This window comes from Callorhinus ursinus, unplaced genomic scaffold (assembly GCF_003265705.2).
Source record: "Callorhinus ursinus isolate GAN/ISIS: 27379988/994484 unplaced genomic scaffold, GSC_fseal_2.0 scaffold15, whole genome shotgun sequence".
NCBI classification, from domain to species: Eukaryota; Metazoa; Chordata; class Mammalia; order Carnivora; family Otariidae; genus Callorhinus; species Callorhinus ursinus.
In genome coordinates this window covers 14698597-14713806 of record NW_027397077.1, presented here as the reverse complement: position 1 = coordinate 14713806, position 15210 = coordinate 14698597, and the positions used below count along the sequence as shown (strand labels likewise).

The window sequence follows — 15210 nt, the reverse complement described above, 5'->3', positions numbered from 1 at the left end:
TCTTGTGCTCTGTTACTTTTTATCTTGTTGCCATATCCTAACTTTACTCACAGATGACATTGTCTAAGGTCATACTCAAGTTTAGAGGAGAAAGAGATATTCTAATTTTAGTTTGTAGTATGTTTTATTGCCTTTCAAAAATGTCTTAAACTTTTTATTAATGAGATACAACTGCTCAGACCAGGTGCTCAGTCACTACTGAAAGGATGGATGCATGAAGAAATAAGTGATTATGAATGGACTCTGTAAAGTGTTAAATGCTATTCAAGATAGAAGATATTAATAGCATATTTACTAAGCTTTAGTCCCTACTAAGCACAGTATTTGGCGTGTTACATGCATTGTTTCATGCAATCTAACAAAAATACCATGACTTAAGTACTATTATTATCCTAATCTTATGAAAGGAAGTGAGGCTTAAAAGGTTAAGTACCTTGTCTAAAATAATATTGCTTTACTAGATCAGCCTTTTTTGCATTTTTGACATTCTTTATAATAGTGCACATATAATAAAATAAAAATTAATCCAATTCAAGATTGGATTCTGGTGGCAAGTCTAATTCTGATTTGACTGCCAGATTATAGATATAATGAGCATGAGCATGACCTTTCAATGATTAGATTTGAAAATTCAGCAGGTTTTTCTGGTTAAGCTTTGAAAACCCTGTAAACTCAAATGACTATAATAATTAGAACATTGTATCTTGAGACAAAAATGAATGTTTATTTTGCTAAAAGACAATTAGAGAGTAGACCCTCAGGTTTTATATTCTAACTACAAAGGCATGTACCCCTCATAAAATAGCAAAATAATTAATGGTAACATCTCTGACCTACACCAAGTTCATTTTCCGCAAACTCAAGAAAATGAAACGCCTAGAGCATGACTTTAATCTAATCTTGATTTTTAACTTTATATTGTGCATATTGATATCAGTTCTTAAAAGAGCTCCCTTTAGAATTCAAAAGGCATGCGTTTCTGCTTGTAGTTTTCCTTTATTAAGGTTTTTCTCATTATAGAAACTTTGTCCCTTTTATTTTTTATTTTAGAACCCAAAAGTCTAAATTACTTTTCCTTGTAGGTTTTAATTAGGATTGTCTCATAGTAGATAAATAGCATGATACATGTTTATAGAGATAATTGTGACAATTAATGACTATAAACAGAATTACTAAAATGAAACCGCCTTTAAGAATGTGTATGTGTTAATTGTACCAAGAAGTTTAAAGAAGTCTTTTAATTAAAGAGATACTTAATGGTTGAGTATTAGTATACTTTGGTTTGTGAAAAAAGTGTACTAGCATTTGTGAATTTTAAAAAATAGACTTAACTTTAAATACAGAGTGGTAGATTACTCTTTAAAGAAATCCTATAGTAGATCCTCTTATAAAATACAGAATCATATCTAATTTTCTGTGATTTAGAAGACTATATTATATGAGGTTTATGTGTATCTTGAATGGTCACTGGACATCCACTGCTAAGTAAGAGATTCCTCTAAAAAATTCAAGGTATTTAGGAATTTTAATTTTTTAAATAGCTACGAACTAGTTAATCTGTACATTTTGTTGGAATTATAGCTAGAGCTATGTCAGTATGATTTTTTGAAATATTCTCTCCCCTAAAAAATCTTCCTTTTAATCTTAAATACTATTTAACAATTGTGGTGAACTTTATCCATTGTCTGCCATGTACTGTGCTGGGCTCCACAGATGGAGGTACATACACTACCAAATAAATGGTCTTTCTACTTAAAGGAGCTTAAATTAGTTGGGGGAAACTATAAAGAATATGAAAAAACATTGAGGAAATTGCCCCATAAGATGTTTGAACAGAAAGATATGCAAAAAAATATGCCCATAGCCTAATGGTTCCCATGACTGGAAGTAAAAAAAAAAGTTCCTATTCTGTACTAAAATTCTGTACTAAAAATTCCCATGTAGACCCAAGCCATATCCCATACCCTTCAGGACCTTCAGTGGCTCTTTCTTTCTGGGAAAATCCACATTTGAGAACAAAATCAATAGTCTAGGATTTGTTCTACTTGGTCACAAATGGTACAAATGATGACAGATTCTATATAAATTTTTCCAATTGGCCTGGGATTTGAGTGTCATTTCTTTCTGTTATTGATCCTGAGAGACTAACAGTGTTTTGTTAACTCCAAATGGATATTTATAATGACTAAAAAAAATACAAATGCACAGACAGCCAAGTCTATGTGCTAACACTAGAACATTTCACATGTAACCTGAGTAGGTATCTGATTGGGGTGCCATAGCACTACTCATGTTGAAAGCCACACCACTCATGTAATTATCAATGTCTTGGTCATTGTTGACCCTTCTTTCTCGTCCCCCATATCCTGGCAGTTGTCCGGTCCTGCCCAGTCTTCCTCAATTCACACATAAAACCTGCAGTTGGAATTTTCTTAAAATGAAAAATGAAATTCTAGCCATAGTTAGAAATATTTAGTCATTTAATCCAACATCCCATTTGACTCATTACATTTAATGATTCATTCATTTTGCTCAGCAAGGATCTATAATTCCATGTCAGGCACCAGGCTAGCAATTCAGGGGTGACAAACTAGGCTACTGAGTTTATATCTACTGAAGCACACATTATCAGCGAATCTCACAAACACACGTAAAAGTACAATTTTTAAAGAATGAAATCTTGCCATTTGCAATGAGGTGGATGGAACTAGAGGGTATTATGCTAAGGGAAATAAGTCAGTCAAAGACAAATACCATATGATTTCACTCATATGTGGAATTTAAGAGACAAAACAGATGAACATAGGGGAAGGGAAGGAAAAATAAGATAAAAACAGAGAGGGAGGCAAACCAGAAAAGACTCTTAACTCTAGGAAATAAACTGAGGGTTGCTGGAGGGGGGTTGGGAGGGGATGGGGTAACTGGGTGTTGGGCATTAAGGAGGGCACTTGATGTAATGAGCACTGGGTGTTATGTTATGTTATATATATTATATATACTGATGAATCACTAAATTCTATCCCTGAAACCAATAATACACTATGTTAACTAAACTGAATTTTTAAAAAAAATTTTAAGTGCAATTTGACAAGTTATGGGAAGGAAAGGTTATGGGAGTACCTACACTGGAAGAGCCTTCTAGGCATGGGGAAGAGCACACACAAATGCTCTGGTAGGCAGGAAGAACTGAGGAGGCCAGTCTGTGGAGAGAGCAGAAAATGAGGGGTGAAAGGTATGAACTGAAGTCAGAACATGTAGGTTTTTGCAGCCACTGTTAAGGTCTTTCTTCCTAATCCTAACTGCAGCAGGGAAGACATTGAAAAGTTTTAAGTGAGGAAAAGAAATGACTTGATCAGGTATATGCTTGCGTAAGACTGCTCTGGCTACAATTTGGAGAGGGCATGGGACAGGGAGCCAGTGTGGACATGGGAGATCCCTTGAGAGGCTCTATGATTATCCAGGAGAAGGATGACGGTCACTGGACTGCAGTGCTGACCGAGGAGGTAGAGAGAAGTAGACTTGGGTTGGCTGTGGAGAAGGTGGAGAGAGGAGTCAGGGATGACAACCAGATCCTAACTCTTCAAACCCTGTGGATTGTGGTGCCATTCGCTGGACTACATTCTCCATTTGAAGTGTCTTTAAGACATGGAAGAGGAACTGAGCAAGAAAGCCACTGGATGCAAGGTGTGGAACTCAGAAGAGAGGACTAGGCCAGAAATAGAAAGCAGGGAGTCCTCTGGTATCTGAATCTGCTTAATAAGAGCCAGAATGACAGAAAATTCTCCACCACAGTGACCAGACATACTTAAAGAAAGATGTTCCTCATGTTGGACTAAAACCTTGAAGTCAGTTCTTCTCATTAGTTCTGATTCTGCCCTTTGGACAAATGGAAACTCTCTTCTACCTAACAGGGCTTCAAGAATTTGAAGAAAACTGGAATGGTGTATCTCTTCACCACTTTGCCAGCCAACCACCTTAGATTTTCTGTCCAGCAAACATTCTTTCAGGACATGTCAACAGTCTGGCCCTTGCCCATCTCTTCAGCTTCATCTACTGCAAACATAAAACCAGACCCAGAAAACACCCATTTACCCACACATATTCTACTCAGATCTAAACAAGTAGAGCTTTCTAAGCATGGCGTGTTTTCACAAACTTTGGTGCCTTTTTTCATGCCATTGCAGAAGAGTGGTTTTTAACTCCACATGTAAAGTTACAGCTCTGCAGCAGAGGCTAAAGAAACCACCTACCTAACTATAAGAATTTTTTCTGGAGAATAGGTCAGACAGGAAGTAGCCAGTAGCTCATATATATCCATGACTGTAGGACAAATGTGGACTTACTTGGAGCCAACATCATAATATTCAGGTTGGTCCTGTCTTGCAAGTGGGCATAGCAGAAGGTTTTCTAGGTTGCAGGCAGTTTTTTGAGTTAAGGTCCATCACCCTCACCTGCAGTCAAAAAGAGCCCCACAGCCTCGTCCGATCAGGAGTTCCTTGGGCAGCCTTCCATGAGGTCATTCAGAGACCCAGACTCCTTTCACCTAGTGGTTCTTCTCCAGGCCTTACAGCTCTCCCCTGGATCTTCTGCGTCTTGTCAAGATGAGGGAAGAGAGAGTATGGGGGAATTATGCAGGAGGTTTTAGGGGCCAAGAAGTAGTTTACACGTCTCACATTTCACTTCTCACGTCTCATTAACCAGAAGTCAGTCACATGACCCATATAACTACAGGGAAGGCTTAGAAATGTAATATCGCTGTGTGCCCAGAAGGGAAAGGCAGCAAGGTTTGGTCAGCACACCTGCCTTATCCTGGAGGTCCTATCAGTTTGTTCTCCTTCTCCCCCAAAATTTTCAATGATACCCTATCACCTACCAAATTTAGAATAGGCTCTTAGCAATTTAAGGCTCTTTTCAGTGTGACCCAAACCCATCCTTCTACCTAAACTGGTAATTTCATTGCTTCCCAAGCATACCCTACCAGTTCACTCTTCTTTGTCTTTATTCACTTTCTTCTCTCTAGGGCACCCTACATCTTTTATTCTTGAAATCTTATCAGTCATTCAAACTCCATTCAAGGGGTCACTTACTCTTTTTTTCCCATCATAATAAGTGTACTCCCCATCCCCTATTTCACCCTTACCCCCCATCTACCTCCCCTCTGCTAACCAACAGTTTGTTCTCTAGAGTTAAGAGTCTGTTTCATGGTTGTCCCTCTCTCTCTTTTTTTTTCCCCTTTGCTCATTTGTCTTGCTTCTTAAATTCTACATATGAGTTAGATCATACAGTATTTGTCTTTCTCTGACTGACTTGTTTCGCTTCACATTATACTCTCTGGCTCCATCCATGTCTTTGCAAATGGCAAGACTTCATTCTTTTTATGGCTAAATAATATTCCATTGTATATATGTACCACATCTTCTTTATCTGTTCATCTATCACTGAACACTTGGGCTGCTTCCATAGTTTGGCTATTGTAAATAATACTGCAATAAACATAGAGGTACAAGAATGCCTTCAAATTAGTGTTTTTGTATTTGGGGGGTAAATACCCAATACTGTGATTACTGCATTGTAGGGTAATTCTATTTTAAATTTTTTGAGGAGCAAGAGGTCACTTTTCTTCATTTCCACTGAGTTGCTTTATGCTATGGTTACCTGTTTACTTGTACTCTCACCTCCCTTGAGGGCAAGCGATATATCTTAGTTATTTTGTATCACTGACAACTTCTAGGAAAAGCTCAAGAGTGCTCAATCAAATATTTGTTCAATTGAGTTAAACAGATTTATTTAAATTATTTCCTTAAAGAGAAAATAAGATGTATTTTTTAGTAGCTTTCTTTCTTTTCTTTTCTCTCTCTCTCTCTCTCTCTTTGAGGAAGAATATTTATGGCAGTGGTTCTCAAATGACAGTGAGCATAAGAACCATTTGGGGGAACTCGTTAAAATTATAGATTTCTGCTGCTCCTCCCCAAGATTCTAATTCTATAGATCTGGTAGATCTGATGTTGGGCTCCAGTATCTGCATTTTTTATAAGCGACCTGTAGTGGGGAAGGGGGATTCAGATCAAATGACACCTGGATTGTACTTTCAGAAGCACTGCAACATGGTGTTTGTCATTATGCCCATTAATGGACTATTATTACCTTCTTTGAACAAAACAGATCAGTTCATTAACAGGGGAACAGGTAGTGTGCGGAACAGTAAAAATCAAGATGTTTGTCATATCGCTTTCGGATCCAGAGTTCTGGGACCACCTCCACTCTCTGGCAGAAGGAATAACATGAGGATATCCAGTGAGGTAGGAGCAAGGTCTGAAGAGCTTGTCTAAGCATGAGGGGCATGGGAAGAGAAGGGATCTTTCCCAGTGCATGGGTGGTGGCGGGGGAAAGAGGGAGGGAGACTACATGCCAAAAGCATAAGGCTTGAATAAATTTGGAACAGAAATTCTGGATTTTAAAAGACCTCAAAACTGTTTTATTTTTGTCATGTCAACACAATTACCATTTCTGAGTATTCTTTTGATTAAATATGTTCACAAAACTTAAAGGCAAATATATATGAACACATTTTGCAGTCTCCTTCAAAAAGGAGTTGGACCTTCACCAGATACCTTAGGATGAACAGATTCTCAAATGTTATATTTTTATTTTTAATTTCCTCTGAATTTCTGACACACGCAGCGATTTTCAGTTCAACTCCTACCTACTAAAGATGGAGTATAAGCACATTTTAATTTATGTGTCTAGAAGACTTGTTTTTCTTCTATTTTGTCTCACATTATATTTCTTCTTCCATTTCTTTCTAATTTTCTGCTATAATTCCCCTCTCCACCAACTTTCTAAACTTCTCATTTCCTCGTTTCTTTTCTCACTTTTTCTTTGTCCAAATATTATTAGTCTCTGTAAATTCTACAAGAAATAAATGCAATTCCCATATTGTAAAATGTGAAGATTAATTCCTGTCCCTTACAGACAGTAAGATCCGTTGGGTCCAGAAATAACCGATCACGCCAACAGTCTGTGGCTGAGGACTGTGTTAGCAGTGCAGAGATGTCAGCCTCGCTGATGCCGGAGTCTGAGGAGCAAGCAGATAAAGAAAATATTCGCCAAATAAAGCAGACTATACCTGTTCGTGGTAAGAATCATGCATAAGTGCCAATAGCTAGGGAAGAATAGAAATGCTCTTGTGAAGATAAGTTTGAAGTTAAATTCTTGATTAGATCTTAACATCCAGAGAATTATCATTTAAAAATGAAAAAGGTGGTGGATATTGAAATCTGTTTCAAATTCTTATACATATATTCTCTTCTGGAACCTATCATTCTCTCTCTCTTTTTTAATACTTTATTTATTTATTTATTTATTTATTTATTTATTTATTTAAGTAGGTTACAAGGGGCTTGAACTCGTGACCCTGCGATCAAGACCTGAGCTAAGATCAAGAGTCGAATGCTTAACCGACCGAACCACCCAGGCGCCCCACCTATCATTCTCTTTATATTCTCTTTATTCCATTATTTCGAATTGCCATAGTACCCTGTTTTTATTTTATGATGACTGGTGAGGAAATAACATAGCATTCTATAATAACTATATTTTGGGAACTCCATGTGCATTTTAAGTTTTCTTATTTTTATCTTTTAATCTCTTCCATTTGTAAAGTGCTTTTATTTCCTCCTGTTGATGCACAGAGAACCCTGTTGGTGAAGAAGAGACTTTTGTCCCATTTTGTAGATTGAGGGTTCATGGCTAACAGAGAGGTAAAATGATTTGCAGTTTGTAATCATTGGAAAGAATTGAGACCAGTACCAAAGGCTCTTCACTCACTATAGTTTTTCCATTCTTGCATGTCTGACTTTTGTGAGAGTTTAAAGGAAGGCATTTGGGTTCATTTTATTTGATTTAGAGATTAGTGATCACTATTACAGACTATATTTCTCATACAGTACAAAACTGAGAGAAGGACGTAAAGACCATAGATATTCAGTCCTGGCTCTACCACCATCTGTAAGACCTTGATCAAAATTCCTAAACCCTGTGGGCCTCAGTTTCCTCATCTGTAAAATGGGGATAAAATTGCTACTGGCCTAGTAGTAGTAATGAAGAGTGACTGCCTCAAAGGGTCATTGTGAGGATTCAATAAGAAAAACCAGTCAAGCACATCATATTGTGCCAAGAAATTAAGCGTTCAGTAAATATTAGATGCTACTATGAATGCTGTTAATTATTATGATGATGATTACACAATTAAATTACACTTAAGAGTTCTTTTTCAGGTTTGATCGCAGTTCTCCAGGGTTCTTTAGGAAACTACCTTCCAAGCTGTTAATGAATCATACTTATTGACTTCCTCTTGCAAAGGAAGCAATTATTTTTCTATATTAGCAATCCGTTTCATTTTTTATATTTTTAATATAGCATGTTGTATGTATAATTAACCAAATTACCTGTAACTCTCTATAAGGTTATATTACATGAATAAAATGTCTCAGTAATTTTGAAAGCCTGAATCGATCCCAATAATGGACTATGAACAAGTGCCTATTTTCCAAGAAGGAATAAGTTGTGGTTTTGATACAGCTTTTTATGATGTCACAATGATATGAACATTCTCATTATAGCTACAATTATATTTACTGAGTTATTTCAAACCATATAGTACTTTCTGTTCTGGCTTTTTGTTCTTTGATATGAAAATGTACCAGCCAATCTGCAAGTTATGCATCCACATCCCCCTCAAGAACCATCAGCAGATAAGAATAATAGCAGGAGAAGATTATGGTTAAAAAGCACCAGCAGAGAAAGGACAGAGGCACACAGCGGTACGGCACTAATTCAATACTATCTTTTATCTGTGTATTATGCAGAGCAATGGAATCTCTCTCTGCAGGTTGTAAATTTCAAAGGATTATGGACCAATTCATTTAAAATATAAATGTCTTTTCTACAGGGATTATGGAAATCAATCTGCAAAAAAATTGCTCTAGAGCCCTAACAGAGATTTGCTGGATTAAATAGACAGTACCACAGAAGTAAAGGACTTCCCTACTTCTACTGTCAAAGGCGGAATAAGCTTAAATTATTGTTTTTTAGAAAGAGCCCAAATTTGATAGAAGAAGTTCCTGCCTGCAGACTTTACTAAAATTGAACTTAACTCATAATTTTTCATGTTTCATTTATATCTCCTCTTTTTAAACTGGGCCCTTTTCATGTGTGTGTGTGTGTGTGTGTGTGTGTGTGTGTGTGTGTGTGTTTACATTTGCTGTCTCTCCCTTTGGACTCCATGCCATCTAATAGAATGTAGGTTAAAATTTCAACTCTTTGCAACCAATAAAGCCTTAGATAAATATAGGTGGCTATTATAGTTATCCCTTTGAATATTGGATTTGAGGCATTTAAGTATAGATTTGTCTGCACATGCATTCATATATCCTGAGTCAAGCCCAGAGTATATCATGTACACATCTGTTAGCATAATTTCTCAAAAATGAGGAGTTCTTAGGTAGGCTGAAATTCAGCTTGTTAGGATTCATGTTATTTTTATAAAATAGTAGATAGAAAGGTTAATTCTGTGTCCATTTTCTTAAGATGCTGAAGGAAAGTGCTTGGTTTAAAATTTTAAGTCAGGTTGTGTAAGAATTGTAATTTAAAGAAAACACACTCCCATTTTATGTGCAACCAAAGGGAAAAATATAGGACCCTTTAAATATAATATGGGTTTTGGAATTCCTTTTATTGCATATTGTAAAACTTAAATCTAAAATGTCCCCATGCAAATATCAAGGAATTTAAAGATGAACCTCTACAAAAATGCAGCTGAGTTCATCTTTGAAAAATTCTAGTGGAAGAGAAAAGAACTGCAGATAATCTGTATCGTCACCTCTACTGTGCTTTTCAATAATCATGTAGAAAAGCACACTGCATTAATAGCATTCTTCAAAATGAACTTTTATAAAAATCAAAAGAAATAACATTGTGGAAAATATTTATTCCAATAAAGGCAGTTCTTCAGGAAATAACAGGAATGAAGATAAAGCAAGAGTTGCCCTCAACAGTGGGTCCCAACAAAGCACAGAGATGAACCCCAGCTCTCCAGCACTGCAGTCTCCTGATCAAGCAGGTTGGCATCTTTAGTCCACTGTAATTGTTAATAATTGATGAAATATCAGTATGTTTAACCCAGTCATTTTGAGAAGTTGTGATGCTGTCATTTGCTAAAATCTGTCATTTTTTGATAAATCTCCTCTTAACCCCAATTGCATGTCAGACTTTAATGGATGAAAAGACATTTTTATTTCCAAGTTTCAATGCACCAGTTATCCTGTTCAGAAGGAAAGTTTGAAACTTTGAAGTTTTCACAGGGCATTGTCACTGTCCCCAAAGATTACCTATTGTTGCAAGTCTCCAGTCCTCTTTATAATGGAGATGGTTGGAGTGTAGAGCATTGAGCCCATCAACATATCTTTCCTAGCAGGTGTGTGGTACTTTTACAAAGGCGAATTGTTTTTGAGCAAGGGAAAAAGGAAAATAAATGAAAATTGTTTGTAGTTTGTCAGTCTTATTTATGCAATGTTGAAACCTTCATTAAAATGTTAGGCGCAATTAGTGTCTCTAGCATAAATCTGACTGTGTAGAAAAACTAATTAGATGTTTAGGTGATCATTCTTGCATTTATCTTGTTTGCTGCAATATTGTGATTACACAGTAATTTACATATTTTCCTAAGAAAACACACCAAATTATTCATTACAATTGATATGGAAATACTTGAGGTAAAACTACGAATTCCAAAAAAGCATGTGGTGGTGAGATAATTAGAGTTCGTTTGGTGTAGAAACACTCCTTTTACTTTGACTTTTTGACAGTTAATAATATGTTTGGCAATAGGTCATGCAAGTTTTTGAATTGCATAATGAAGATTCCCAGTATCTTTTCCTCCAGTTTTCTTTACTATCAATGTACTTAATGCAGCCCATTGGTTTTTATGATCTTTTTCAACATTTATTTTTTAATAAAGCATCTACTGTGTTTACAAAATATCTGCTATGTGCTTAACACCATGCAAAAGGATTTGCTGTCCAAGAGGACAGCCCAGTGAATCTGTTTATTTCACCCGCTCACGGTACACTGACTCCAGACCCTCCACATCCCCTTATAAATGTGGTCCAATGAAGTAGATTCAGCCTGCTGTGGGCCACTTACTTACAGAAAATGTGCAAGTTACAGATTTTCTCTAAGAAATGTATATTTGTTACCCTTTTCACAAGCAAGTTATATTATATAATGATAGTCTTAAGAAATGAATACATTATGATGAATATGATTTTATTTGTGCCATTAATGTTATTTTTATTAAAGGTCTTTTTGTTTGTTGCTTTTGTACTGTATAGGCTTTAGAGTTTCAAGTCAGCAAATCTTAGATATCTCTTGATTACTTTTCTTGTGAGGATAGATATAGCAGGATTCAAGAGTCGGGGTAAAATTACCATGTCCACATTTTGGTTCTGCTGAACACAGATTTTTGTTAAGATTTTCACCATTGACATAATGCAGCAAAAAAAGTAAATTTTAAGGAAAATAGACTGAGTTGAGAAAAATGCAGCTTCTTCCTGCTGTCATTCTAAAGAAGAAAGTAAGCATGCTTTTAATGACATTCATTATAAATATTTGTCTGTGTCAGTTTGCCTGGATCATAGTTACAAAAATCTATCTCAATGTTACATAAAAGATTAAAATCTTTTCACTATGTTGTACAACTGAAACTAACATAACATTGTGTGTCAACTAAATTTCAAAAAAATTTTTAAGTTATTTTAAAGTTCAAAATTTTTTAAAGTTTTGATTAAAATGTATCCTAGTGGTAGTATACAGTATTTTTAAAACAAATAATGTTGTGCAGAATGTATCAAAATGTATCAAAACATTCTCTCCTATAATTAAAGATCTTTTTCACCAATCACATTAACAAGTGTTTCTGTGGATTTACTGTTACTGGAAAAGTCTACTCAGTTTAGTCTATGAATTGTCCTGTTTCAGTCAGTAGAATGGAAAGGAAAAGCCTGTTAACCTTTTCATGGTTTCCTCTCCTCCATGATTTGTAATCCAAACAATACCCAGTTATTTTATTTAAAGAAACGTTAAATAGTCTGTCCTGCAGTTAAAAGAAGATATTAGTAACTCAAACCCTTTTAAATTTGGAAGATTTCTTCCCTCCTGGAATGTCAAATTAATGAGTTTGTGCTATGAAGAACTTGCTGCAAGACAGGTGATAATTATTTCAGACTTATAAATTTCCTGGCCAGTGTTTCAAATCAGATGGAGAGGAAGTGCAAATGAGTTGCCTGTAACTATAGGCACTGATCTATGGGTTAAATGTTTAGCAGGTTACAAGATGGTGGATAAATTGCATTCCTTGGCTTCTGCATTATTTGATAAATCTCTGTTTCAACCCAAGAAATTTTAACATAACTACCTGCCTTAATATAACACTCATGGAACACTCCTCTAATTTTTGTCATCTTTCCCAAATGTCAGATGAGTGGATATTTCCTGAAAATGTTGATCGCATTTCCCATTTGGCATCCAGCAGACAGTCTCTCCTTCTGGATGATGATTCCTGCCACGCTTCACATCTGTGGCTGGAAGCCAGCAAGGAGAGTGAACATGGCCAACTGGCAGAGGAAACCCAGGTTGTTCCAAAGGACATTTTCACTTTTTCATCAAGACCACGATCAGCACCTCATGGAAAAACTCAGAACATGTCCCCAGAGGGGTGCCCATTTATTTTGGATCTAAAAGAGGATGCCAGTGTGACAAGGAGAGACACCGAATCAGAGGATGATTTTTACGGCAGTGACAGCAGCGAAGAGGTATACTGCTTGATGAGTGAAGTCGTTCTAAAGCACAGTTGTTCCATTAGCTCCGTTGAGCACTAAAACCGGCTGAAATGAAAGAGGGGGAATCAACTGCTATTTATAAAAAGGTGGCAGATTGCAGTGTCAGTCAACAGTTGCCTCGGGTTGTTATGGTAACTCTAAATTGCTGCCTTTTTTATTAACAGTCAGCCAGTTTCATTTTTAATTATGGAAACCAGTTTTGGGGTTGTTTTTGTTTTCTCATTTTAACTTTTGTCTCACAGAATGAGAGAAATAACATGCGGTTTAGTTATATGATGGAGAAACCAGTAAAACATTGAGAACACATTGTTCTAGCTCTCTGGGGAGATTGTGCTGCAGTGGCTAAGCATTCTGAATTGACGGTTTTCTGGCTTCCTCACTCCCCTACCATCCCTCCACCTTAGACCTATTAGGACTCATTATTTTCCATATGGTCCCAGAGTTTCAAGAGTTGTGCCAATTAAAGTTTTGATAATGAATCATGGATTAGTGCTGGGACTTGCCTTACCCAAGGTTTTCTGTTTGCAATTATTTAGAATACAAATATATCTTATAAATTAGTAAACTCACATAAAGTTTAAAAAAAAACTTGTCATAAACCAAACGGAAAGTAGTTCTGAAACATTTGTTTAAAACTTAATACATTATGATGACTCTTTTCCCTCATATGAAATGAATTTGTGAAATTCCTTCAGCTTTGTTCTCTAATGATAGGCATCCCTATTTTCTGTGAAAAATAATTATCTTAAAAGCAGATTACAGTCAAGTTATGGTTTCATAAAATGATACAAATCATTTCTATGTCAATAATATATAATAACTGTATATTAAATTATAGGTAATAAATATAAATATAGCAAATTATATATTAAGTTATATGTAATATAATTATTATATAATAATTAGAAAAACTTTTTGTATATGCTTGCAAAAATTTTTTTTAAGATTTTATTTATTTATTTGAGAGAGAGAGAGAGAATGAGAGATAGAGAGCATGAGAGGGAAGAGGGTCAGAGGGAGAAGCAGACTCCCTGCCGAGCAGGGAGTCCGATATGGGACTTGATCCCGGGACTCCAGGATCATGACCTGAGCCGAAGGCAGTCGCCTAACCAACTGAGCCACCCAGGCGCCCGCAAAAAATTTTTTTTAATAATTATAACTGATCAAGGATTTCCCTTGGACAGTAGGATGTAGATTAGGTTCATTGCTCCTACCTTCAGAGCCAGTTGAGAATATGATGAAATTGTTCAGGCAGTAATTATGGTTTTTTGGAACTTTTAATGAGTTTCCATAGCAAGGTGCATGGGGAAATCCTTTTTTTTTAATAATATCTTTGCTTCTGAGCATGGTGAAACTATTAGTAATACCAAACATAAATCTACCACAGATCACTTTATGCATAAATAGTACATTTGATACCAACATTTTAAATGTTGCTCTGGACATCTTTGTCCCTTTCACCCTGAATAACATTAAGATATAAAAACTAAAATAGACATTTGCCTTCAGCGTCTAGCACTGCCCCCATCCCAGCTGTCAATTCCTCTACAGTATTAATTGGCTAATCTGATAAATTAATTCATATCATTTCATTAATGGGATATATCGCCCATCCCCCATATGCACAGCACCAGCTTTCTTACCTAAACCAAAAGAATTCCTTTAATGGTGGAAATTTCAGGGCAGGTGGGAAATGTTAGTCCCTTCCCTGGAAAACTTTGAGAAAAGTTTTATGAGGGAAACTGCCCTTTAAACATCATGACATGAGGAACTTAGTGTTTTTGTCTATATGAGAGATAAGCCTTGACAAGAAGCAATAGAGCTTCATGGGAAAATGAGGAATACTAGTTCTGAATATTTTAGTTTGTTATCACTTGGTGTGCTTTCTTTTGCTACTAGCTACTCTACTTCTGACATCCTTCATCATTTATTATTCAAACATATACTAATTACCAACTACATGAAATTGAAAATAAACGTATCATGCATTACGCAAGCTCTGAGTGGCATAGCTATCTGGTCACCCGTGTGCCGTGATGGTCAAAATGACTAGTAGCATAGGACTAGAGCCTATACTGGGACCATCTCATTGGTAACACCTATGCTGGCCCACCTTTAGTTGGAGCCTACTAAGAGTGGCAGCCAGAGAGAAGGGCAGAAGCCTTGCCATATTATACAAGCTTAGTGGTTTATTGTTAGAGGCAGTAACAATATACAAACTATGAAATAGAAAATATGACCAACAAAAATGATGGGTTATGTTTCAAAAAGTTTGAGAATTTATGGTGATCAAATTCATTTGTTTGGGGTTTTT

At 36.1% G+C, this 15210-nt stretch overlaps 1 protein-coding gene across 5 annotated transcripts in view; it reads left to right on the top strand.

Moving 5' to 3' along the window:
* CFAP20DC (CFAP20 domain containing) overlaps positions 1 to 15210 on the top strand; it is a 137256-nt gene that overhangs the window by 32670 nt on the left and 89376 nt on the right. For 4 of the 5 annotated variants that reach the window (XR_012380912.1, XM_025885705.2, XM_073901460.1 and 1 more), the window contains exons 3-7: positions 6163 to 6299; positions 6973 to 7135; positions 8706 to 8822; positions 10001 to 10120; positions 12535 to 12869. Coding sequence is in view for 4 of the 5 variants with exons in the window: in XM_025885705.2 (XP_025741490.2) it covers positions 6163 to 6299; positions 6973 to 7135; positions 8706 to 8822; positions 10001 to 10120; positions 12535 to 12869 (872 nt within the window). In the remaining variant the exon portion in view is untranslated. The remainder of the gene's footprint in view (positions 1 to 6162; positions 6300 to 6972; positions 7136 to 8705; positions 8823 to 10000; positions 10121 to 12534; positions 12870 to 15210) is intronic. The other variant, XM_073901461.1, reaches the window with a different exon arrangement.